The following is a 25,039-nucleotide window of genomic DNA, read 5'->3' on the forward strand; positions in this document are numbered from 1 at the left end:
ATTAGCCTCTGAGCAAAGGGTTGCCTGCAGAGGCCACGTCTGTCCACACCTGCGCTAGCCCAGGGCCAGATGAGGCGGAGGCTGGGTCTGCGCTGACCTCCGGGGAGGGATCCTGGCTCCGGGGTCCTGGCTTGAGGCCCCGCCCCCGCTCGAGTCCACCGCGGCCGAGCTGGCTGGGTCTGCACGGGGGAAGGCCTGGGCCGGCTGGGTAGGGCCCCTTCCTGAGCTCCAGGTCCCAGGCTGTCGTGGCGGGGGTGGGGGACGAGGCTCCTGGGAGCACCGGGACCCCACCTGCCCCCAGGCCTGCCTGCCACCTGGGGAACCGGGGCTGGGGCGGGGCCAGCGGCGGGGCGGGGCCGGGCGGCGCCGGAACTCGGGGGACTCGGGAGACTCGGGGCGGGAGGCAGGCGGAGCTCTGGGGACGCGGGATCCGAAGTGCCTTAGCCGTGTCCGAGCCGGGTCGCCACCATGGGGCAGATCGAGTGGGCCATGTGGGCCAACGAGCAGGCGCTGGCGTCCGGCCTGAGTGAGTGGGGGGCTGCCGCGCTGGGGGCGGGGCTGCAGAGGGCGGCTGTGCCTGGGGTGAGGGGTGCCGCGGCAGTCCAGGCTGGAGCCCGGGCTGGGGAAGTGGGGGCCTGGAGGCCTCAGGCTATGGCCGAGGAAAGGGGGAGGGGTCAGGCTGGAGAGGGGGCGGGAGAGGGTCCTGAGGAGCCAGAGACCCTGGGCTGCAGGCCAGGAAGTGGGAACTGAGGCCTGGGGGTGGGGGCCCCGAGACTGGAGACTCCAGCGGCAAGAAGTCTGGGGGCCTGTGCTGGGAGCAGGCAGCAGCCTTGTAGCGGAGCCTTGGAGCTGGGGAGGGGGATCCGGGGCCCTCCTGCCCCTGCAGACCCGTGCACACCTACACCCCATCCTCTCTGTCCCTTCACTCTTCCACCTCCCCCACCCCCCGTCACAAGAGGAAGTTACAGTCGGGGGAAGAAGTGTTAGCCCCCGGTGGTTTCCGGAGAGTCACTGCCCTGCAGGGTTGGGAAAACCTGGCCTGACCCACCCCTGCCTGGACTGGCCCCTCCTGCCCCGGGGGTCCTGGGGTGTGGAGGTGGGCTCCTCCTGCCTCCTGGCCTTGGACTTGGCCCATGGGGGGCGACCGCTCTGTCTCTGGGGCCCAGGCCTGAGTCTGCTCAGAAGGCCATTGCACAAGGCGGCTGGAAACAGCCATGTGACCTCCTCCCACCCAGCTCCCTGCGGCTGCTTCTGGGGAGGGACGGCGCCGTCACCCCGCCGCCCTGCGCTCATGGGGCGGAAGCCCGTGCTGTACAGACACAGGAACCTCTCAGGAGGCGGCGAGGCCTGAAGCAAGAAGAAGCCGCTCACGGTTCTGCCCCTCCCAGGAAGGCCCCACACCTAGTCCGAGTGGGCGGGTGGGAGGACTGGGGGATATGGTGATGAGGAGGGTCTCAGCCCACCCCCGCTTACCTGGGACCCACCCCGAGGCCCCCACGCCCATCCTGGGGACTGGAGGAGCCGGCAGAGCTGGGTGCGGCGGGGAGCATTGTAAGGTTGCGTTTTGGGAGGTGGGCAGCTTTGGGGCACCAGCCCCAAGATTTGTGCCCAGGCAGACAGGCCCCCTTCTGGCGTCTCAGTGGCTGAGAGCTCAGTGGGTCAGTACCTGGCTCTCCTCGCTTCTGCCCAGAGCTGTCCTCTCCCCCCACCACCCACCCCCCCGCAATGACTATGGCTCAGCTTCCTCCACCATCAAAAGGGGCGGTTTGTCAGAAGGTCCCCCTTTTGGCTCCAAATTCCTCCTTTTGCTGACTTTTCCTCCTGATTCAGTACTAACTACAGCCCTCCGGGCTGACCAGGCCAGGCCCGACGAGCGGCCCAGCAGCCCGTGGGCCCGTTTTATTGTAGAAAGTCCCATCTAATCAGACCATGTCCCCTCCGATTCCGACCGCTCCACCCCTGGCCCTCTAGTCCTCTGGGGCCCACCCACCCTGGCCTTTGCGGAAGCGGCTTCAGAGAAGTCTTTCCAGAGCGCACAGCCTGACGTAGCCAGCACCTCTGCCCACGTTCACCTTGCTCACCACTAGCTGAAGTTTCCATCCCCATCGTGAGACCACAGCCCCATGGGAGCTGAGGCTCTTGCCCAGGCCAAGGAAGTTACACCCCCAGGTCGAGTGGACATGGTGCTGCCTCAATGCAGGGGAGATGTCCCTTCCCTCCCGCAGCTCAGGGAGGCGCCGACAGCACAGCAAGCGTGAACGTGAACGTAGCTGAGCCTGACACCTGCGGAAGATGATGAGGGTTCAGGGGCCGAAGGGAGGGGCGCCAGGAGTCAGGGCTTTTACCCGGTGAGATTCTGAGGCCAGAGCCGGGAAGAAACAGACCAAAAGATCATCCCCCGCAAGGAACTGTGCCATCTGCCACTGGAGCCTGGACGAAGAAAGTCTCAAACAAGACAAAACCGCTGGAAACTCAGGCCCGTACTGCGCGTGGGGTGGGGGGGGCTGCCACAGGGCCCACTGACCAGGAAGTTCAGGTCACCGGAAAGAACTACTGAAGGATGTGCTACAGCGAGAGCGAAGCTGGATCCAGAGAGAAGGACGGCAACGCCAGCGTGAAGACACTGGCTGTAAATAATTAATAATCGTGGGTAGTTTGGGGTGAGACTGAAGTTAAACCTTCTAAAGTCCACATGCGGTTCAGGAAGAGGAATTTTAATTAAAGTTAATTAAAGTTTGATCAAGTCAGCAGAAGGCAGAAGAAGCAACAGAAAAGCTACTTCAAGAGAAAACACAAGAGAGCAAAGTAAGTTACCTGCAAGCACAGTCGATAAAAGGTGTTAAATTCACTCTCAGATTGCTTAAACCATAAAGAATCTAGCTCTATCGGCTTATTCATTACAGCCCAAGACCAGAAGCAACTGACGCGTCCCAAAGACAGGAGAATGGATAAACACATCGTGGCGGATTCACACAGTAGGAAACTACCCAACAAGACAGAGTGAGCTGGAGCTCCATGCAAACCACCGCGGGAAGGGCCTGGACAAACCTTCGGTTCAGAACAAAAGGGCCCTCAGGGAACTTTCTGGGGTGGCGGGAATCTTGATTCGGGTGGAGATCACGTAGCGGGTCACACATGTAAAAAGTCTGTGCACTTTATGTAATCATTGTACCTCAATAAATGACTGGAAATCCTGGGGCCAGTTGGTGGTGACGGTGTCGAAACAATGTGAATGTGCTTCACGGCACTGAGCTGTTCACTGATTTTACCGCAGTAGAAAAGAAAAAAATTACTGGGGAGGAAAGCCAGAGATACGCTTGGTCGCGGCAGGCGCACACAGGGCTGCAGGTAAAGGGCTGGAGAGACCAAGTCCACTCAGAACTGCATAAGACAAAACACACGAGTGGGGTCGCCCAGGACACCCCCAGCCGGGAGAGAACGTCCACGCAGCCGGCACAGAGTCAGCAACCAACAGTGCAGTCTTTAAATGCATCGAGCAAACACTCAGCGTGTTGAGGGTCAGGGGCCTGGGGAGTGTGTCCAGGCTGGAGCCCAGGCCTTTCCTCTCCCACACATCCCTCAGCAGCTCCTCAGGCCCCTCCCTGGCTCGAATGCTGCTTCCCAGGGGAAGGCGTCCCGACCCCCATGCCTACGGCCATTCCCCATCACCGGCCAGGGGCTGCACCCACCTGGGTCCCCTTCCTGGGCTAACACGGTGGCGGACAGAGGGCAGCTCTGTGGTGCACTGGTGGCCCCTTGGGGGGAGGGGGAGCACAGGGGGGCGGCCAGAGCCCCTGCAGGCGTGGGGTGGGGCACCTGCTAACCTGCTTCTCCTCTGTCCACAGTCCTCATCACCGGGGGCATTGTGGCCACGGCCGGCCAGTTTGCCCAGTGGTACCTGGGCGCATACTCCATGTATCCTCCTGCTGCACACCCCAGGTCGGGGCGGGGGGATAGAGATGCCGCTGCCCCTGGAAGGCAGGAGGGGCTCATAGCAGGGAGGTGACAGACCACCGGCCTGGGCCCTGGCGGGGTGGGAGGTGTCAGTGCCCCCTGAGGGTGGCACTGAGGCCTCGGGAATGCTCGGGATCCCCTCCACACCCCCGTCTATCAGCCACCCTCCCTAGCCAGCCGGGCCTATCCACGAGGGGACCGGGTCCCCCCTTCCCCCCACCAGCCCAGCTGTTACAGGCTCTCTGGAGGCCAAGGCAGGCATGGGGGGGAGGGAGGGCACAGGACAGCAAAGGAGGCAGCAAAGTGGCCAGAGCTATGGGAATCCCGTCCAGCTGTTTCCCAGCTGCGTGACCTCAGGCAGCGGCCGCACCTCTCTCTTTTCTCATCAGCAAAGGGGGCTCACTGCGGCCCCTCAGGCTGAGCTGGGCTCTTCCTTAACCGCAGCTTCAGAGCGGCAGGTGTGTTGATCTGCCTGCTAGAGTACCCGCGGGGTAAGAGGAGCAAGGGCTCCACCATGGAGAGGTGGTGAGTCTCCCCGCCCTGCCCTGGCGGCCTCCCCAGGAGCCGTAACCACGCGGGAGCCTGGTCCTGTCCCCAGCGCCAGCCCACTGGGTGTCTGCCCAGCCGCTGAGCCCCTGGGCCCCTGGGCCCCTGGGAGGGAGAGCCGGGCGCTCTGGGCCGGGGTGGGCGGTGGGGTGTGCTGAGCTGGACGCAGTCTGTCTCCCCTCCCTCCCTCTGCCTAGCGGACAGAAGTACCTGACCAGAGCGGTGAAGGTGTTCGGGCCCCTCACCAGCAATTACTACATCCGGGCCTTCCTTCACCTTGGGTGAGTCTCTGCCCACTTGGGATCACCAGCACTGCCGGCAGAGGACTGCTGGGGTCAAGTTAGGCCCCTCCCGGGCTCTGCCAGAGGTTCCCTAAACCTGTATCTGTCATTACTTACAGGGTAATGATTCACTCCAGCCTGGTAGCTTAAGTGAGGAATAATCAGTGTTCTGGGGTTGACTGGGCTCAGCTGGGCGGTTCTGCTCAGCCGTCCCACAATGAGTCTGGTGGTCGCCGCCGGGGAGACCGCCACGCGCAGCGCCCCTGCAGCTGCTTGGGCCTCCCCCCTGGGTGGCGGCGGGGGGCCCAGCGCCCTGCCCCTATGTCTGCCCGGTTTGCCCTGTGCAAACCAGGCAGAGAACAGCTCCGGGGCCGAAGTTAGAAGCCCAGCCTGGGCAGCAGTGGGCATCCCCTCCGCTCAAGGTCCTGGGGGCTTTGTCCTGAGATCCTGTGGTCTCTGACCAAGGCCTGGGGCTGCACACCCCCCTTCTGACTGTCTTCCGTCCTCCACCCCCTCCCCAGGCTGTCGGTACCTGCCGGCTTCCTGCTCGCCACCATCCTGGGCACAGCCTGCTTGGCCATCGCAAGCAGCATCTACCTGCTGGTGAGTAGCGTCCTCTGTGGTCAGCCCCGCCGGTCCTTGACAGCCTTGGCCCCGTGGCGGGCCCTGCAGGCCGAGCCCGCGTCCTTGCTCACGTCGTGGGGACAGTTCCAATGTAGCCTCCATTCTGGCCCATCTAGCGTGCTGGCCGTTCCCCTACGTCCTCTGTAACCTGCGCTGCAGCCCTGCGCAGTGGGAGGTGGGGCCCCCACTTCACAGACGAGCGGCGGAAGCTCAGAGAGGGGACGTCGCTGGCCCAGGTCACACGGCCGGCAGGCCCGGCCTGGACTGGGATCCGCTGCTCAAAGGTTTCTCATCCAGTTCGGGATGCTGTCAGGAGCTCGTGAGCAGGGCAGATGCCATGTGCAAAACCCTTGGGGCTGGGCTTGCCTGGAGTCCAGGTTGCGCAAAGGCCCCTTGCCGGTGAGGCTGGGCAGGGCAGGGCCGGTGGGGGTGGGGCGGGGGCCCCGCCAGGCGCAGGCTGCGGACGCTCGCTGTTCTCCCGCGCGTGGTGCCCCTGCCCCTCCGAGCCGCGGTTCCAGCCCCACCACGGCCGCCAGCTTCAGTCAGGCCGGCAGGGCCTGATGATTCCGGCTTCATTGCTCCGCTGATGACGGGCTGGCCGCCGCCTCATTCGCTCCAGCTGTCTCAGTGCTTCTAGGCTGCCCGGCCAGACCTTTTGCCCGTTTTCCTGCGGGGGTTTTGTCTTTTTCTTGTTAGTCTGCAGGAGTGTCATGTGTATTTAATTGTGACTCCTTTGTAAGTTTTAGCCACTGTGGGTGCTTCCTCCTTCTCTATTAAGAATCTAACTTTGTCCGTGAATTCGTCACTGAGCGGAAGTCTGTCTGTCTAATATATTTATTTGCTTTATAGTTTGTGCTTTTTAAAAATGGCTTTTCCTGCCCGTATGCCATATTTTCCTCCATTCTTTTCCTTCAACTTTCTAGTTTTACCTTCTGGGATAGAGTGTTCTAGTTTGCTTTTTTTTTTCCTCTTAATTAATTTATTTTTTGGCTGCGTCGGGTCTTCGTTGCTGCACACGGGCTTTCTGTAGTTGCAGAGAGCGGGGGCTACTCTTCGTTGTGGCTCACAGGCTCTAGGCGTGCGGGCTTCAGTAGTTGTGGTTCACGGGCTTTAGTAGTCGTGGCTCGTGGGCCTCAGTAGTTGTGGCACGTGGGCTCAGTAGTTGTGGCTCGCGGGCTCTAGAGCGCAGGCTCAGTAGTTGTGGTGCACGTGCTTAGTTGCTCCGCGGCATGTGGGATCTCGCCAGACCAGGGCCCGAACCCATGTCCCCTGCATTGGCAGGCGGATTCTTAACCACTGCGCCACCAGGGAAGCCCCAGCGTTCTAGTTTTTAACTTAGCAGGCGTGATTCTAGAAATTCACTTTATTCTTATGCTTCATAAAGTATATGCTGTCACACATTTTTTTTATATCAACTAATGTATTAGGGGATACAAAAAGAAAGATACACGTTCTTAGGTCCACGTGGCCTCTGGCCCTGGAGTCTGAATTTCAGCAAATTCCCTGGGCCGTGCACTCTTCCTCCTCAACACACCTGGGCCCCTGGCCTCCCTGGCCACCCTCCTGGGCCTCTCCCCACCCGCCTCCCCCAGAGCTGCCGGCCTCAGTTCAGCATCATGGCCACTCAGGCCTGGGCTTCTGTCCTGCTCCTGGCCCTTAGTCCCTGGGAAGAAGGCTGGTCCTGGGCTGTGCACCTGGAAGCTGCCTCCAGGGGATCTTTCAGGAGCCCCGGGGTTCAGCACCCCTCGCCCTTGTGGGGCCCCTTGTGTTGTGGTGAAATAGCTGGGTTCTGACTGTGTGGCCTCAGGCCCATCAAATAACCTCTCTGAGCTCCAGTCCCCTCAGGTCTCACTGAATTCGGTCGTGTCCTGGCTTCTGGTGGGGGTGGGGGAGCGCAGGGGCGGGGAGGCCATATGGCGGGGCGGGGCGGCCTGCGAGGACCCCAGCCCAGCCCCTCCATGTCCTGCAGGCGGCTATCCACGGGGAGCACTGGACCCCCATCGAGACCAAGCCCAAGGAGCGGCCGCAGGTGGGGGGCACCATCAAGCAGCCACCCAGCAACCCCCCGCCCCGGCCACCAGCCGAGGCCCGCAAGAAGCCGAGTGAGGAGGAGGTGGCAGGGGTCCCTGGGGGTGGCCCCCAGGAAAACCCCATGCCGGTGACTGATGAGGTCGTGTGACCAGGGCCTCGAGCCACTCCCGTCCCGCCAAAGCTTCGAGGGCTTCTCCTGCAGACGGGTGGGGGTGGGCAGCCCCCAGCCCAGGGCACCCCCTTTTCTGCAGACTCCTTCAGGTTCACCGGCAACAGGGCTGTCATCTTCCTCACTGGCACTGGGATCTCAGTGCATCGCCTGTTCCACGAAACACATATCTGGAATGCCAACTGTCTGTGTTTCTACTCTGGAAAAGAACGTCTCAGGTCTGGGGGGAGGGTGTGTGTGTCCCCCCAGCTCCCTGACCTGCTAGGACTCACCTGCTGCAGCACCCCTTGGACCACCCTGGGGCCAGTGTGCCGTGGGCAAGGTGCCCACTTGGGACTTCCGCCCCAGCCAGGTCGCCAAAATCGTTACCAAACCAAACTCGGGTCTGCTCACCCCTGCACAGCAAAGCCAGTCTGCTGACACGCGTTGTGGTGAAGGCAGGTGCAGGGTTTACTGCAGGCACCAGCAAGGAGTCCGGGCAGCTCGTGCTCCAAAGCCCCCCAACTCCCTGGTGGCTTTCAGGGAAAGGCTTTTAAAGACAGAGGAAGGGAGGGAGGGAGCGTGGGGGAGTCATCAGCGGGTGAGTGAACCCAAAGTGGGTTCGGTTAACACGTACACACCCACACACCATACATGCCCCCGCGCACACACCGCACACACACCACAGTAGCCATGGCGGGCCCAGGAGCCCCTGTGGCCCCAAAGCTTTGCCTGGCTTCAGCTCACACCCCAGCCTGGGAAGCCCCTTCCTTCCCTGGCACCCACTCCCCCGAAGTCTGGAAAAGCCCTTAAATCACTCGCCTCCTGCTCTCACACTTTCAGAGCTGGGGGTCTCTAGGGACCTCTGGCCTGGAGGGCACACTGCCTGTCAGCCAACACTCTTCGTCTTCAGCATAAATCCAGTCGGCCCACCGTTCCTCCGCCCCCACTCCCAGACCACTCCCAGCACTGCCCTGTCCCGCCCGGTGCCCGGCTCGGAGCCCACAGGCTCCCATAGCCCAGGACGGACACTGTCTCCGGCCCCCGCCCGCACCTGCTGTGGCCCTTGTCACCCCGTCCACTGGGCTCCAGCCACACTGCCCCCCCCGGGCACAGGCAGGCCACCTTCTCAGCCTCTGCACAGGCCATCCCCTCTGCCTGGAGCACTGGGCCCCGGATGGCCACTCAGGTGGTGCCCAGGTGGCCACCACTGCAGCCCCTCTCCCTTCCCTTATCCCTTCACCACCAACCAGCCCAGGGCTTCGCTGATGGGGCCGTGGTGGTCGGTCACCCACGGGGCAGGTGGGGAGCTATCCATTTTGTTCACAGCTCTGATCCCGGTCCTGGGCACAGGGCAGAAACTCTGTAAGTGCTGATTGAAGACCCCTTCCAAGCTCAAGATAAAGGTTACCTCCTCCAGGTAGCCTTCTGAGACCCCTCCCCTCTTCCTGGGCCTTACACACAGTAGGTGTCAATCAGCAGGTGAAAGTGGCAGGGGGGTGCAGACAACTGCCCTGCAGCCCCACAGCCCTTAGAGCTGACGTGCGTCACAGGTGTGGGGACTGAGGCTCCAAAGCGGGCATCGTAGCTGATCGAGAACTGCTGAGGCCACGCACTCCTGGGCCCCTAAACTCATTGCCCCAAAACGTGCTCTGAGCCAGGACCTTCTGTCGTGATAGGTCAGGTGGTTCTCAGGTGGCTGGCTGGGTGCCTGAGCTGGGAGGTGCCCGTTAGCTTGGCTGCCCCTCGTCTGGCAGGTCACCTGTGGTGGACAGAAGCCCAAGGGGGTTTCCAGAGCTGCCTGGGCCTCTGCTGGGGTTGGGGGAGCATGACTCAGCCAGGCTACAGAGACATGTCCCCCTGAGCGGACCCCCGGGAAGTCACCCCAGGACACCTGTCCATGGGGTAGGGAGGTAGTCCCCAGGGGCCACACCCACGTCTGTGGGGAGAGGGCTGGGCTTTGGGAATGAGTCCCATCGCCAGACCCGGGAGCTACTGCATGGCCAGTGGGGCACACCTGGGCTCCACTCTGTTAAAACATAACCCCGCCCTGGGTGCACCTGGGTCCATGCATAGACCTTCCTAGAAGGACACACCACGATCTGGGCCAGTGGCTGCCCCTGGGGGACCAGCTGGGTGTTAACGACCAGGCAGCGTAGAGGGTGAGAGATTGGCTTCACCCACTGCCCTCTGTGCCAGCCAGTGTTGTGCTCTGAGATACTGTTTAGGCGTGAGACAACGCGTATTCACGTGTAAAATAAATAGCTGTTTTAGAAACACAGGGGTGCTTGTTCCTCCCGGGGGGCTGGGGTGAGGGGAGCCCAGGAGGCCAGGAAGTGGAGGTGGCCATCAGCACACCTTTTCCCTTTTCTGTAGGTGTTTTAGCAAGTTCCAGAAGAGTGAGAATGTTCCTTCTAGCCCAGCTGTTTCTGTCAAAGGATAAACTGCCTCTCGAGCTGGGGGCTGCCCAGCACAGGGCCATCCCCCAGGCACCGGGGGCTGGGCCCTTCCCTGGCCAGGTCTCAAAGCAGAGGCCTGGAGCCTCGGTACCCGCCCAGGGCCCCAGGGGGGCACATAAATACCCGATAAATACACATAAATAGGAGGGGCGTCCCTGGAGGCCAGTCCAGGAGCCGAGCCAGTGATCACCGGGCCGACCTGGGCAGGACACAGGTGCAGCCCACGGGCACTCGGATGAACTCGGTGTGGAAGGTGAAGGCCCCGGGCGTGGGCACCCCCGCCGCATCCCGGGAGCAGGGCCGACGGCGCAGCACCAGGAGGCTCTGGACCAGCGGCACCGAGTTGAGCGCAGCCGTCTCGCGGCCTGTCTTGGCGCTGATGCAGCCCCGGCACAGGCACTCGGCGAAGGCCAGCTTCTGGGGGTAGCGGCTCTTGTCCGTGTCCACGCTGAGGGACAGGCGGGGTGTAAGCGAGCCCGGGCGGGCGCCCCCTTCCCTGCCCGCGGCTGCCCCATGCTCTCTGGGCCGCAGGGTGGGAGGTGTGGGGCACTGGGAGGGCTTGGCACGCAGCTGGTGCCTGGTGCCCAGGAAGTGAGACTGTGCGTGTGCCCCATGGCCCTCCCAGAGCCCAGAAGTCCCCCTCTCTCCCTGCCAGTCCCAGCCCCACCCCTGCAAGAACTCAAATGGGGGCCCCCCAAATTTTCCCGGGGGACCCTGGTGTCTGAGGTCTGGGCTGAGGTCTGAGACACTGGGCGAGGACCAGCTCGCGGGGGAGCCTTGACCTCCCAGTGGTGGGGCGGGCCGGCCGGAGGTCAGCATGTGAGAGCGCTGAGGCTCGGGGGGCCCAGGGGCCCGTGCCCAGAGAGGCCTGCTCTCACCGGTATCTCCAGGGCGAGATGGAGCGCTGGTGGACGTCAGCTTCCAGCACCTCCTCGGGCTGCAGCACGGGGCACTGGTTCCCGGCCGGCGATCCCGCGTGCCGGCCCCTGCGGCCCGCCGCCTCCAAGCTGGACACCAGCGCCACCGGCAACGCCTGCTCCCACTTGGCCGCTCGAGCCAGCAGGTGGGGAGGGGTGTGGCCCAGGGGCAGCTCCGCCGCCGAGTAGCAGCGCGGGGTCCCGGCTGTGTGGGTGCGGGCCCCTGGCCGGAGTGGGGGGCTGTGGAGAGCCAGGCTGGTGGGCGGCCAGAGCAGGAGCAGGAGGACACGGAGCGGCTGCTGGACCAGGCGGTGGGGGGTCAGCGGCGCCCCGGGGAGGGGCCCCGCCCTGCCCGCCGCGGGCTCTGCTCCCTGTGGAAAGCGGGCAGGGGGACGTAGCCTCCCTCTACAGGTCGGGAAACGGAGGCCCGGGGGGGTCTGGGCTCCTGGCTCCCTTTTGCCCCCAGATTTGGGCGGCTTCCTGGACCCTGCCGCCACGTCCTCAGCCTGGGTGTCGGGCGGCAGGCCGGGCGGCACCGTCCAGGCTGGAGGGCGGGGAGAGGAGCGGCTCACCATCGCAGCGGGGGCTGGGTTCCGGGCTCCGCGGCGGCGCACCTGGCGGTCGCGGCGTACCCGTGGCTGCCCTGGCTGCAGCCGGCTTGCGGCGCCCTTTATACCCCGGACCACGCCTGGGGAAAATCCGGCACCCTCCCTCCTCGGGAAGGGCCTGGCCTTGCTTCCTCCTCCCCTCCCTGCAACTGTCCCCTCCCCTCCAGGACAGGGTGGACCCAGTCGCCCTCCTCTCCCCCATCTCCAGGGACCCTACCCCAGGCCAAGCACTTGCCGATGGGGCTCAGAACGGTCTTTCCCGTGTGACAGGAACTCTCGAACCTTCTCCAAGTGCCAAGTCCTAACCCCTTGTACGTTTTTGCTGTCTGGACCTGGTGACCTGAGGCGAGAGCGTGCTCATTTTGCGCCACTGCCCAGTCCTCCCCCAGGGCTGATTCTCCCGTCCCCTCCTCCTGCCACGTGGGGAGGTTCCAGAAGGGACCGGGCGGCTGGGGGCCAGCGAGCCCCTTCAGGATTCTCTGCTGGGCTTCTGTGGTTTCAGTCAACAAAAGTGCAAGTCTGAGGTGGAGGGGGTGGCAATGCCCTGGAACCTTTAAAGGGCAGGGTGCCCTAAGCAGCTTTCTAGGGAGGCCCCCGGAGCCCACCTGCACCAACTCCGTGCTGCTGGTGAGGGTGCTGGGGTGCCTTCATTACCCTACAAGGGAGACGGTTTAGGGCCAGATCCTGCCAAGTTTTGAACGCTGAGGTTTGGATGCCATGCTGGCGAGGGCCTCTCGAATCAGGATAAAATGTCCCGCTGAGGAGGGCCCGGGCGTGCAGGATGGAGTCAACCTGCCTTCCGGGTTTCCTCACCTGCCGGCAGGAGCCAGAATGTCCACCACCAAGGGGCCCGTCTGACACTGGAGGCGCAGACTCGGTGGACAGGAGGACCCCTGAGAGGGGCATGGAGAAGGCAGTGGGACGCCGGGGCCCTCCCGGCCTCGGTCTGGAGGAAATGTTCCCACAGCGGGCATCGTGTCACGGCTGTTCTCCCAGCTTCTTTCTGACCGATGGATGGACAGACACATTGAGGCCCCAGGGCTGCTCCTGCCTACCACACCCCTGCCCGTGGCCATCCACCCTCTGCTTGCACACCTCCTGCGGCAGGGAGCTCACCACCCGTATTCATCTCCTGGGGCGGCCATAACAAAGTGCCCCAAAATGGGGGGCTTAAAACAACAGACGTTTATTCTCTCACAGTCTGGAAGCCAGAAGCCCCAAGTCAAAGTGTCAGCAGGGCTGGTTCCTTCTGGGGTCTCTGGGAGGGAATCCTTGCTGCCTCTCCCAGCCTCTGGCGGCTCCTGGCAATCCTTGGGGCCCCGGGCTGTAAACGCACCAGTGCAGCCTCTGCCTCACTCCCACATGGCCTCTCCCCATGTGTGTCTCTTGTCTCTGTACCTTCTACAGACATTCACCTACCCAGGGTGATCTCATCAAGAGCCTGACCTTAAGCACAGCTGCAGACCCTTCTCCCAGATAAAGGCACATTCTTCCCAGGCACTGGGGCTAGGCCCTCAACATAGGCTAGGCCCTCAACATAGTTTTGGGGGACACAATTGAGCCCCTTCCACCTTCCACCAGGACAGATGCTCAGGTCCAGAGAAAGACCCTTCTTAGGCTGAGGTGAGGCCCGCCTTATTGCAGGGCACCCAGGGCCTCAGAAATCCCAGTCCCTCCTGCCTCGGCCCTAAAGGTAGTGTGATCCCCTCCAGGGCAGGGACACCGTGCAGTGGACCTGCCCTGTCCCCAGGCGTGGAGCTGCCCTCGCAGAGTGAGGGGAGGGGGCACCCATGCCTGGCACTGGCCCCTGGGGGGGGAATCCAAGGGGAAGTGTCCTTGCCTTCGTGGGGCTGGGGTCCCCCGCAAAGGATCTTCAGAAGTGAAAGGCTCAGGGGTCCCTACGCCAAGGGGCTGAGCTTCAGCATTTTCTATGTCTTTGGGTGGGCAAGGCGGGGACAAACCCCGGGGCCGGGCCTCGCGCCTCCTTCCTCACTACAAGCTCGAGCTGTTTCGTGTGCATTGGTGGCCCGCCCGGCGTCAGAGTCCCCGGCACCCGCGGAAGGACAGGGCGGAGCCCAGCAGTGCCTCATTCCTGCGGGCGGCTGAGGCAAGCACACCGGTACAGGGTTAGGCAATACTGGAAAGGCAGCTGCAGGAGGAAGGCTGGAGGGCGTCCTGGAGGAGGCGCCCTGGATGGCTCCGCCCCTCAAAGCACAACCACCACATCTCTGCCCCCAGACCACACCCATTCGACCAAGTTCCCAAGTCCCCCTGTCTGGAGAGATGCAGAAAGGGGACGGAGGGGCACAGAGAGGGGGTGGTGGTGGATGGAGGTAGCGGAGGAGGGATGGATGGAGACAGGCACAGAGATCTAGGGAGACTCAGACAAATGCAGAGACCACAGATGGAAGGCGGGGCAGAGAGAAAAGGACAGAGCCAGGGCAGGAAGGCAGAAACACAGGAACCACAGGGACACTCACCAGGGCCAGTCCCTCAGTGCCTCTGGGGTGGCCCTGCCTGTGGCTCGGAGCCCGAGCAGCCCAAGCGGGCCTGGGCTGGGGACGTGGCCTGCAGGAGGGGTTTGCTCCAGGCCCTGCCAGCTCCAGGCTCGAAGTTCTCCCCCGTCCTAGAGGGAAGCCCAGTGGCAGGCCGCAGTCCCGTCTGAAGTGGGGGTGGCAATACCCTCTCCCCCTTCCCTCCTGTGGCGTGGCCTTTTCGACCATGGGGCCCCAGGCAGTCCTGCCCACAGTCAACCTAGGACACAGCCCAGTTTTCTCGTGCTCCCCAAACTTTGCACTGTCGGGAACGACCCCTTTGCCTCACGCTTGTCCACGGCCCCTCAAGGGTGGCTGCCCGAGGCAGGGGTCCCTGCCCGCTGACCCAGGGCCTGAGCCCCCTCCCGCCCAGCTCCTCCTCCCGGTGGGGGCTGACGGGCCCGCAGGGGCTGAGGCGCTGGCTGAGCCGTCACGGGGGGAGCTGGACGGTTGGCAGAGAGCGAGAGGAGGGTGGAGGCCCAGGCCTTGAGGGAACCGGGGGCACAGGGCTGGCGCTGCGGGGAGGGGGCTGGCAGCGGCTGTAAGTCACCAGCAGGCGTACGAAACCCACAGGAACTTGATTTTCACTGAACTGAGCTGCCCACTAGTTCAATGTACTCACTCATGACGCTGGAGACGACACTTCACATTTGAGTTAGGAAAGTTACAAACTGAAAAAATGAAATCTTTTTTTTTCACCCGTTCAAGAGCGAGAGGAGGAGAGACGGGCACACTAGAAGCTGGAGGGTGCCTTGGCCTGGGGAGGGCGGCCCGAGGGGTGTGGCTCCCCTTCCCTCAAGACGAGGAGGGTTAGTATGAGAAAACTCAGAAGGGCCGAGGCTGGGCTTTCTGCCTCTGCTTTACACTCGGGGAAAGCACACCAGAGTTTCCCCCGAGGAGGCCAGCTCCAGGCAGCACTGGCGCAGCAGACAGGGGAAGGCATGAGGGGCCGGGGCAGGCCTGGCCTGAGCTGGGAGAGGAAGGGTGAGGTGCAGCTGGGTCACAGTTCAGGAACAGGGAGCAGTGCGTGCAAAGGCCCGGGGTGGGAAGGAGGAATGCAAACAGGCAGGGGAGGGGCTCTGTCGGGGTCTGCAGCTGTGGAGGAGGAGGGCTGGAGGGAGAGGCAGGGGTCAGTAGGCAGAAAAGAAGCTTGAGGAACTGGGAATCACTCCCACCTTTGCATATTAACCGCCTGGCAGGGCCTCAGCCCTCACGTCCCCTGGGGGGCAAAGATGCTGAGAACCCATTATAGCACAGAGCCTCCCTTTTCCCACACGCCTGGCCTGGACTGTTCTTTCCACTAGACCTGGGGGAGAGCTGGCTCGGGGTGTGACTCTCACCCCTCCCAGGACACACCCCTGCCCCCAGATGGCAAAGGGCAAGCTGCTAGTTTAAACCCAGCTCCGGTCCAGGGAACCCAGGGCTGTAGATGCAGCCCAGGCGTGGGAAGCCAGGTCAGCCCAGCCCTTTGGCACAGGAGCTGGCTGGTCAGCCGGGCCAGGGGGGCAGCGTGCTGACACCTGCGTGGGGGACTCGCTCACCTGCGGGCTCCTGGCTTCAGAGGCCATCACTGCTCGGCTGGCTCGTGGGGCCCAGCGGCTGGGGTGCAGAATGCAGGGACAGGCTGTCACCCAAGGTGTTGTGGATTCTGGCTCTGTGTCCTTGAAGGCCGCCCTTCAGAGAATGGGAGTTCCCTCTGCACCTGGCTTTGACCCGAGGGCAAATCAGATAAGTCTTGAGAAATTGCCCAGACACAGTATTGAGGCTGGTGATGCAAGAAGCAGCCCGTGTGCTGTGCTGTGGGGCGGGCGTGGACTGCACTGCAAACAGGGCACGCAGGAGGCCCCGCGGCCTGGCACTGGCTCCTGGCCAGCTCTCCTGTCCCACAGGTCAGTGGCTATGCAGCCTTGGGACAGAGCAGCCGGTAACTGAGGTAACTGAACGTAGCCTCCTGACAGCCCAGAACAGGGCTCTGGGAGGCACGTCGCCTGCAAGGACTCACAGAACTTGGTTTAAAGTAAGTCACCCGAGAGCAGAGGTGCCGATGGGGGGACTGGGCGGGGGCACTCCCAGGCCCCAGCACCACTCTGCAAGTTCAATCCACAAGAAAGGGCCCCCCCCTCCAGTGGTCTTGGTCCTGCCGGGAGGAGGGCAGGGGCTCAGGAGGGCACTGCGGGCGGTGACTCTCAGACTCGACGACAGCCTCTCCCAGCCTGCAGTGAGTGAGATGGCACCGTGGTCCTGGCCGGGGTGTCTCATGCTCAGATACCTGCATGTCCGAGTGGGGTCCAACTGTGCGTTGAGGCACTGAGTGGAGAACTGGCTTTCGGGCTGGGGTCACCTCTCTGGCTCAGGGCCCGCTGCTGGGGAAGGTGGGCTCTCGCTCAGGCGGAGATCTCGGTGTTCAGGAAGCCCTGCCAGGCCAGCCCCCGCGAGGAAACCAAGGTGAGCGCTCCACGGGGTGGGGCCTCCTTCAGCCAGCAGCCCAGTGGGCATTGCCAAGCGGAGGGCCGAGGCGGGGGCCCAGGCCCAGGCAAACATCACCACCAGGGCAAGACAGCTGTTTATCAAAATATTTTATTTTAGGAGACCCCTCAAAAAAAGACCCTCCACATCTGACAGATGCCCAACAATACCCTCGGCCTTTTTTTTTTGGTCTTTTCTGTATTTTTTTTTTCCTTTTTAAATCAACTAAAACAATTTGATGCTTAAAATAAAAGACAGGAGTATTTCCCAATCAGACTTTAGTCAAGAATATATATATACTTTTTGATCCTGGGGACGCAGGGGCGGGGAGGACACTCGGCAGACTTGGTGTTCCTGGCGACAGTAGGAGGGCGGGTGCCGAGGGCGCGACCGACGGGTGGTGAGGACGCCTGACTGACGAGCAGAGGGAGGACTCATCATTTACATAAAATCGAGCCGGTCCTCACCGCGCTGCCGCCCGCCCAGCCGGCTCGCCGGACTTCTGCTCTGGGAAGGGGCTGCTTCAGTCTGGGATTCAGCGTCATCTTCGTTACGTGTGTGGCTTCTTTTCCAGCTGAGAAACTTTTTTTTTTTTTTTTTTAATTTTTAAAAAGAATCACAGCCAAAATAAGACATTAACTGCAAAATCCAAAATGGCCGCGCTCACCCTATTTATAAAAACAAGCGAGTCTCTGCCTCGGGGAGCAGAGCCCGGGCTACACCTTCCCGGGGATTTTGGCCCGCTTGCGGGCAATGGCGTCCTCCACGGCCTTCAGCTGCTTCAGCAGCTCCTCCCGCCGGGACAGCGTGCTGGCCTTCCCTGACTTGGTGCCCGTGGACGCGCCGGCGGCAGCACTGGTATCCGAGGCTTTGCCGGGCACACTGGTGACCTTGCTGGAGCTCTTGGACTGGGGGGACAACGGGCGCTTCCTGTGGGGGTGGGGAGGCAGTCAGAGGGGTGGAGGGCCTCTCTATGAGCCTCCTGCCAGGGGCCTGGACCCCAGGAGCTGTACCTACCAGGTGGAAGGCGCCCCTCCCCACTGGACGAGGCCCCCCACGATGGGTAAGCGTGTGGGGCCCAGCCTGGCCTCCTGCCCCCAGCCCGGATTCTGGCCACAGTCGAGGTGGCCTCCCCACGCCGCTCCCACGCCCCCAATCATGGAGCAGAGACTGCGCGGGTGAAGGGGCACAGCATCAGGGCTTGCCTGGAGCCATGCTATCCCGCCCTCCTACTCTGGTCCTCGTACGCACCCTGCTCTGTGCTGACGTGAAACCCCACACTGCTGACCCCGGCCTCAAGCCGCGCTGTGGGCCGAGGGCCGGGGGCTGTGCCCACCCTCCCCGCGGCCCCTCCCACCTGGCCCTCGACCCAAAGCCAGGGGTGCAGGTGTGCAGAGACTCAGCCCACTTCCTGGGAAAAGGGGATCCGTGCCCCTACTTCCTGTGCCTGACGTGGGAGGGAGGGGAAGGGGTACCACCATCTGGGTCCTGGTCCCCTGGCCGGGGCCGCACGCTCAGGGCCGCTCCTCACTCTAGGACCCACTGGTGGGGCAGAGTTCAGACACGGGCTGGACCGCCCTCTTGCCTCTGGATCTGAGCCACGTGCCACATCCCTGCTGCCTCTGAGCCTGCCCCTGGCTAGTGATGCTGGCCTCCACCTGGGGAGGGAAACTGCGCCAGCCCTCTGTGTGGCGAAGGAGCCGGCGCGCTGTGCCCAGGGCACGGGGGCCAGGGGGAGACACCCACCTGTCTGTCGGGGCCGCAGGGGCCTTGGAATTCTGGCCCCTCTGCCGCTCTGGCTTCGGGGAGCTGAGTCTCCCACCTGACTTCCGGTCCCGAGAACCTGGGTGACAGAGGACAGGTAAGACAAGGGTCCCAGTTCCACACGGGGCCAGCTGCGCAGGGGCTGGTGTGCTCAGACAGGGATGGGGTGGCCCCTCTGGCCCCCGGTGACCCCATGCCACAAAGCTCAGTTCGGCTTCCTCATTTTCACAGAAAGACGTAAGGAGCAGAGCCAGTGAGAAAAGGAAAAGGGGAGGATGGATTACACTGGATAATGAAGCCCCAGAAAAACACGGAAGCCGAGGTCTAATTTCGGTTCTGGTTTCCCGAGCCAGCATCAAAACAGGCCACCGAGCTCTGAGCGTCCAACTCCAAGCAGACAAAAACCTCCTTCCGTGCCTTGAAGAAACTCACGGTGAGGGGCTTCAAATGGGGAACAAAAAGGCACGGCAGCTTAAAAACTACAAGCAAAACCAGGAACGGGAAGGAGTGCTTCCTGTCGTGCGAGTGCGGGGCCCTGAGCGAGGGCAGGTGGAGGGGATCCCGCCCCGCAGAGGCGTGCAGGCGGCCCCGGGGGGTGTGCTTCAGGGGCCGGGCGGTGTCCACCTCCTGCTCCTGGTGGGGTTCACGGGACCTCTCCATTTTAAGGGGGAAAGACGGCTTGGAAACACTCAGGCTTTTGCTTTACTAGTTAGAGCCAGTCAGGACGAGGCTCTGCCTGGGCCAGCGGTTCTCTAGGTGCGGCCGAGCACCGCCGGGGCAGCAGTCAGGTGCGCCCCGAGACATCGAGATGCTGCCCGCCCTCCGCATGCTCACGGCCTCACAAGCCCGGGTGGGGTTTTCCAGAGGCCGAGTGATTTGTGTGACCAGAAGAGATGGGATCCCAGCCATAAGAGGGTTGTAAAAAACCAAAGACCAATGCCACTCCTACTAACGTCTGTTTTGGAAGATACAGTTTTTTTCTATGAAAAATCTTACCCATGTTATATTTAAAGGTAAGTATTATATATAGTTTTAACTTCCAAAACTATCAATGTCGATAGACACGACCCACTCAATCAGAAGTCCCTGAGGCCCTCGAGACTTTTCAAGGGTGAATGGGGCGCCGGCTCCAGACGCGGGAGGCTCACCTCGGTCCGGGGAGAGGTTGGCCCGCTTGGCTGGAGGTGGGCTCTGCCTGTCCTTGTCCGAGGGCTCGTAGCGCTTCCTGCCCCCTTTATCAGCAGCCTGGAACGACGGGGTGTTTGTGAGGAGGACCAGGGCCTGAGCGAACACAGGCCCTGCAGCAGGCGGCCACCTGCTCTCCGCCGCTGCAGGCACTCCTCTGGGGCTCCTGCGCCACGTGGCCCCAAGGGGGGCAGGGCCCACGGTCTCGAGGCCTCCACGCCAGGGGTGGGACTCAGGCCTTCCGGTCTCTCAGGGCATCGCGGATGTCAACTTAGAGGCCAAGTCTGCTTTGCTCCCTGCCCCAGGTCCCAGGGCTGCCGTGTGGGAACCGGCCCGTCTCCCATCTACGCTGTGCCCACAGGCACTGCCCACAGGGCTGGCCACGAGGGCAGGACGAAACGGGTGACGTGGAGAGCCGCCTGCTGGCCCGGCCCTGGGCCTCAGAGCCCCAGCAGCACCGCCCACGGCCTCACCTTGTTCAGCAGAGTCAACTTGATCTCCTTGTGGGCGATGAACGTGGCCGGTGGGGGCTGGCCGGGCGGCGCCTGCTGGGGGGTCGTGGGCTGCTGGGAGGACCTGCCGCCCGCGGGGGTTCTCGAGGGTTTGGGCGGCTGCGTGGACGGATCCCGCTTCCGCTTATCTGCTTTCACACCGTCTTCTTTCTTAGACTTTCCTGCCCGTGAGAAACGCCCATCAGAGCCTCTGTTCCGCTGAGGCGGCCGCCCGCGTGCCGTCTGGGGGAGGCGTCATCACTGGCAGCGTGGGGCCGCTGCACGCCCCCTCCCCTGCACACAGGCTCTACCTTTCTCCTTCTTGGTCTGGGCTGGGGTGGGGGACCGCGAGCTAGCCGAGGACACGGGGCTTGCCAGGTCCGCATACATGTCGTCCGAGTCCACGCTGTGCGCTGAGCTGCTGCTCGACGTGGCGCTGGACACGGAGGAGACGCTGCTCACGCTCAGGGACCTGCACGCACAAGCACGTCTGCACCGCGGCCCCAGCCCGAGACCCGATTCCTGTTCCCAGGGAAGGGGAACCCACCCAGCCCGAGATGTGGGGGGCTCTGGGCACTCTATAGGTGCCGCCCAGGGAGGGGACGCCCACGTGGCTGTGGCCAGGCCCTCGTGCTCACAGGCGACTGTGCTGTTAGCTGGGCAGGGACACACGGCTGACTGTGACCAAGAGCTGGACACCCACCCTGGCGGCGGGGCACAACAGAGGGCGGACATGGGCCACAGCGCGAGCAGACGCTGTGCCAGACAACCCAACGGGCCGCTCAGGAGGCGCCGAACGCGGCCGATCTCCTGGGCCCTCACAGCCCAGGCTCCACAGGGACTCCCGCCCTCTGAGAAAAGCGGCGGCACTGCGTCCTAAGGTGTGTGGAGGCTGCAACACGGAAGGGAAGAGCCCAGCCTTTTGGAAAGGTTTGCTCTTTAACACACCCCAGACCTACTCTGCCAGCTCTGGGCAAATGTATATACACCACCTGCTGCCTGCAAATGAAGGAGGAAAGCGGCTTCAAGGACCCTAAGGACTGACCCGATGCCGCCTGCTCTCTGAACAACTAGACGGCAGCATTCTCTTCTGCTCGCTCTTTCCTCAGATCTTTTCGATCAGCCGCCCCCAGCTGCCTCAGCCCATTACCCCCTCCTCGCCGGAGCGGCTCGGGAACAGCTCCTCGGACCCACGGTGCCGCCACCCGAGGGAGGAGGGTGCTCACACCTAACGTGGCCTCTCCCGGGGTTCCCTGGACCCTGACTGGGGGGACAGAGGCAGATGCCGATGGGACCGGGGCCAGAGAGACGTGATAATGACCTGGATCTGGAACTAGAACCGCTGTAGCTGCTGCCGCTGCCGCTGCCGCTGACAGTCCGCCTACAACACAACCAAGAGCCCGGCTGCTCACGTTTCTGTGGCCTTGACACGCGGGTGCTCCTCCAAGCCGGGGCTCGCTGGCCTGAGACCAACGCGCCCCCAGTGACTCGCCACCGACCGGGCAGTGGGCGGGGCTCTGATTCCCTCAAAGTGAGCCAACCACAGCCCTGGCCAGCTCCGCTCACGCTGTGCATCCCGCACGGGGGAGCTTGGCACCGAGGGAGCACCCGGGCCCCTCGCAGCCATCGAGCTGCTGGGGACACCGAGGCTCGGCGACGTGCCGCGGTCCTTGGCCTCCGCTGCCTGCGAGCACCCCTCCGCCAGCCCTGGAAGGCCGGGGCACTCACCTCCTGGGCGGGCTCCTGGCCTGCCGCTCCCTCCTCCTGGCTTCCCGAAGGTCTCCGGGCTTGGTGGGCTCGGGGGCAGGAGCGGTGGCTTTGGGGGCCTGCGGTGGGGCTGGAGGTGGGGCTGGCTTCTTCAGCAGCTTCTCTCTGTGACGTGGGACAGAGGGAGGGTCAGACCCGGCTGGGCAGGCGGAGGCGGCCCTGCCGGCCGACCTCGGGGCGCGTGCAGTGCATGCGCACACTCCCCTGTGAGGAGCTGTTTCCCGCGGACCCCCACCCCACACTGAGCATCCCATGGCCTCCCCCTCCAAGAAAGGACAGGGAGGAAGACGGGGCCGGCTGAAGAGTCCCGGAGCGGTGCCGAGAGCTGGGCTGTGCTCCCTCAGTAATTGGGGACCCCAGGGGAGTCGGGAAAATGGCCCCCAAGCTGTTCTTCACCGTTGCGTGGGGAAGATACCCTGCCAGTTTGTTAAGCGCCCTGAACACGCACAGTGCAGATGGGCCACAGAGCAGACCCTGCCAGCAACGCTGACGCCAGCAGGAAGCAGAGTCTGCGTTAGAGGAAGCTGCTCAGCACAGCAGCAGGGCTGAATCCAAGCCCGTGCCGACCAGGAGGCAGACCCGCACTTACCCCGCCCGACGCCATCTGCGTGAAGCCTGGGGACCCGAAGCGCCTGCACTGTGCTCGGGGTCCCCCCACAACAGTACAGTTCAGGTGGGTGCGGTGCCTGGGGCCTAAGTCATATGCCAACACCATTCCCTTTCTAACAGCGAGCCGCCCAGGACTCCCTAAGCCTGAGGCCCGGGAGCCGACCCCGTTCAGGAGGAAAACCTGCCATGGGGGCTGGGGCCAGATGCGCGTGGGGACGGCCAACATCAGGACGGGCCTCGCGCCTGGCAGAGCCGCAGGAGCGGAGCGCACTCTCACCCGGCGGACCATGCACCCCAACCCTGCACGCCAGGTGTTGTGAGGTTTGCGTGCTAAGTCCTAGACGCTTCTACCCCTCCCGTCGCCACATCTGTTGAGAAGGATCGATGTGACCAGTCCCAGGAGCAGCAGAGAAGGTGAGGACGGCAGGGCTGAGGCTGCCACGGACACAGCCAGGGCCGAGCACAGCAGGTCCCCAGGGCGAGGGGCCCTCACGTGCCGCACTGGCTCCTGACAAGTGAGGCTCCAGCACCAGAGTGAGCACGCTGGAGCACGGATGTCCTGGCCCACAGCCAGGAAGCGCGAGGCCAGGCCTACGCCCTGCGCCCCTGCCCACTTCCCGGGGCGCCGCAGCACTCACCCTGCTTTTGCGGGAGGCGGAGCCGGCTCCCCCTTGGTTCTGACAGGTCTGTGCGGCGAGGGCGTCGGGGACGGGGACGGGGACGAGGAGAAGGACCGGGACCTATAGGGAGTGAACCGAGGTGAGAGGAGGCGCTCCGCCCGGCCGCACCCCCGCAGGGGCTACCGCTCAGCCTCGGACAGGTCTCGGTCATCTCCTCAGATGCATGTCACGGGGAAAAGAGGTGCCAAGGGGCAGGCAGCACCCCATCAGCCATCACCTGGGAGCCGGCGGGGAGGCCCTGGGACAGTCGGCGGGGCTCGCAAACACAACCTGAGGGGAAGGTTAAGTAGCGAAGAAAGCGCCCCCGACTTTGTGAGAACGGCTCAGCCGTATACAGACCACACACAGGGCCTTCTTCCGTCTGTCTCCATGTCACCCAGTGCTCACAGAGGGGAGACTCAGGTAAGCCCCCCACACCCTGGATTTCCAGAACCCCCAAATTTATCAGCTTGGTTCCAGGCTTCTTCCCCACAGCTCAACAGCCTTATTTTTCACGTGAAACCACAGAAGGCTTCTCCTGCCACTGATGATCGGTATCTTCGCTGTCTCCCTCTCAGCCTCCTACAGGCAGCCTTCCCCTGGACACCCAGGCACTGCTTACACTCCTGGCAGGACGGCCGTGAGGCCCAGTGCCCACAGCTGGCCCTCTGGATACCCTTAGCAAAAGGCTGGCTTTCCTTTCTCACAGCTGTCACTCAGCACAAGATGACATTCAGCAAAGGCAGGCCCAGCTGTCATTTAAGTCCACGAACACAAGAACGTGGCCTTCAGACGCGACAGCTTCAATTGTGCTGCTCCCACCCGCTCTACGCTGTCCTAGGGTGAGACAGCCTGCCAGGACGGGGCGCCACTGGGGGCCACAGACCCCGTAGGAGGACCCATCAGTTTACCCAAGAACACTTTGTGACGTGCTCCCCAGGGAAGCGGGGGGCATGTGTGTCTGTGTGGGTCTGTGCGTGGTGGGCACGTGAGCGCGTAGGGGTGGGTCCACGCCCTGCTGCGGCCCCTGGGAGAGCTGCGCCTGTCTGCGACCGCGGAGACAGAGCCACACAGGCGGCCCCCTCCACTCGCAGCCTCCCTCTGGTCCCAGACCTGTCCTGGGTGCGGCCCCACCTGCGCGTCTCAGGCTGGCAGGAGGCAGAGAGGGCGGGGGAGTGACTCTGGGTCCGTGTGCAGGTGGCACCGGGGGCGGAGGTGCACATGGCAGCCTGCACTTGTTGAAAAGGCTGAAGAGGCAAAAACGGGGTCAGTGTTTCCTATTCCTCATGCGAACCAGTGACTCCTCCCACCCAGGCGATGACCAGAAATTCTCTAACGTTCCAAGCAGTTTGCCTATTTTCAGTGGGGAAATACTCCCGATCTTTCTGGAATAGGGCAGTAGCACCTTCTGTGAAGATGGAAACATTCTGTATCTGAGCCCCCCAAACAGGGGTTGCGCACACTCCAAAATTCCAGTGTGCTGGAATGTGACCCACCACGTGTGGCCAGTGCAGGTCCACAGGAGGTCACCCGAGCTGGCGCTGACCCCGTGGCTGCCTCGTTTGTGCTATGAGCACAGCCCCCAATCAGGCCAACATTGGTGTGGCCTGTGAGGCCTGACGTGCACCCGTGTTGGTTCCTCAGCCCCTCGCTGTGTGTTCTTCAGAATTCACCAGACACCTAACCTAGCGAGACTCCTCCTCAAGCAACGAGGACCTGGAGGCCCCCGTCAAAGCAGAAAGCTGCCGTCACGCAGGAACCCGGATGAGCCGGCATTGTCCACACCTGCTGGGCCCCAGGGACGCACCTGGAGCGGCTGCCTGAGAACGAGCTGTGTCTGGAAGAGCGGCTGGAGTAGGAGCTGTAGGACGAGGACCGGGACCGGGACCGGGAGGAGCCGGAGCCAGAGTAGGAGGACGACCGCGATGACGACCTGCAGCCCAGGGGAGAAGAGAAGGCGGGGTCTCCTTCCGCCCGCCCCGGCTCGCACACACAT

General features: G+C 63.2%; 3 protein-coding genes across 4 annotated transcripts in view; 1 reads left to right on the forward strand and 2 right to left on the reverse strand.

Moving 5' to 3' along the window:
• The first annotated feature begins 414 nt into the window (after positions 1-414).
• CYBA (cytochrome b-245 alpha chain) lies at positions 415-7,841 on the forward strand. Its single transcript, XM_082862818.1, has 6 exons — positions 415-526; positions 3,846-3,915; positions 4,405-4,479; positions 4,698-4,781; positions 5,303-5,384; positions 7,375-7,841. The coding sequence occupies exons 1-6, from the start codon at positions 469-471 to the stop codon at positions 7,582-7,584; spliced, it is 579 nt and encodes a 192-aa protein (XP_082718944.1). The 5' UTR covers positions 415-468; the 3' UTR covers positions 7,585-7,841.
• A 2,093-nt stretch (positions 7,842-9,934) lies between these two features.
• IL17C (interleukin 17C) lies at positions 9,935-11,535 on the reverse strand (the record flags this gene model as incomplete). Its single annotated transcript, XM_082863019.1, has 2 exons — positions 9,935-10,491; positions 10,922-11,535. The coding sequence occupies 2 exons, from the start codon at positions 11,533-11,535 to the stop codon at positions 10,230-10,232; spliced, it is 876 nt and encodes a 291-aa protein (XP_082719145.1). The 3' UTR covers positions 9,935-10,229.
• Positions 11,536-16,355: 4,820 nt separating this feature from the next.
• ZC3H18 (zinc finger CCCH-type containing 18) overlaps positions 16,356-25,039 on the reverse strand; it is a 51,429-nt gene continuing 42,745 nt past the window's right edge. For both annotated transcript variants that reach the window (XM_082863308.1, XM_082863307.1), the window contains exons 10-18: positions 24,851-24,976; positions 23,023-23,124; positions 21,737-21,880; positions 21,330-21,389; positions 20,320-20,480; positions 19,991-20,190; positions 19,481-19,577; positions 18,315-18,411; positions 16,356-17,498 (exon numbers count right to left, since the gene is read on the reverse strand). In XM_082863308.1, coding sequence (XP_082719434.1) covers positions 17,285-17,498; positions 18,315-18,411; positions 19,481-19,577; positions 19,991-20,190; positions 20,320-20,480; positions 21,330-21,389; positions 21,737-21,880; positions 23,023-23,124; positions 24,851-24,976 — 1,201 coding nt within the window. In that variant the 3' untranslated portion in view covers positions 16,356-17,284. The remainder of the gene's footprint in view (positions 17,499-18,314; positions 18,412-19,480; positions 19,578-19,990; positions 20,191-20,319; positions 20,481-21,329; positions 21,390-21,736; positions 21,881-23,022; positions 23,125-24,850; positions 24,977-25,039) is intronic.

The sequence above is a fragment of the Leucopleurus acutus genome (genome assembly GCF_964270905.1).
Source record: "Leucopleurus acutus genome assembly, chromosome: 20".
NCBI lineage: Eukaryota > Metazoa > Chordata > Mammalia > Artiodactyla > Delphinidae > Leucopleurus > Leucopleurus acutus.

Excerpts from the sequence above, each read along its gene's own strand:
- CYBA (XM_082862818.1), top strand. The coding sequence starts at position 469 with ATGGGGCAGATCGAGTGGGCCATGTGGGCCAACGAGCAGGCGCTGGCG. Across the intron at positions 3,916-4,404 it reads TACCTGGGCGCATACTCCAT|AGCGGCAGGTGTGTTGATCT; the intron begins GTATCCTCCTGC and ends CCGCAGCTTCAG. Across the intron at positions 4,782-5,302 it reads CGGGCCTTCCTTCACCTTGG|GCTGTCGGTACCTGCCGGCT; the intron begins GTGAGTCTCTGC and ends CCCCCTCCCCAG.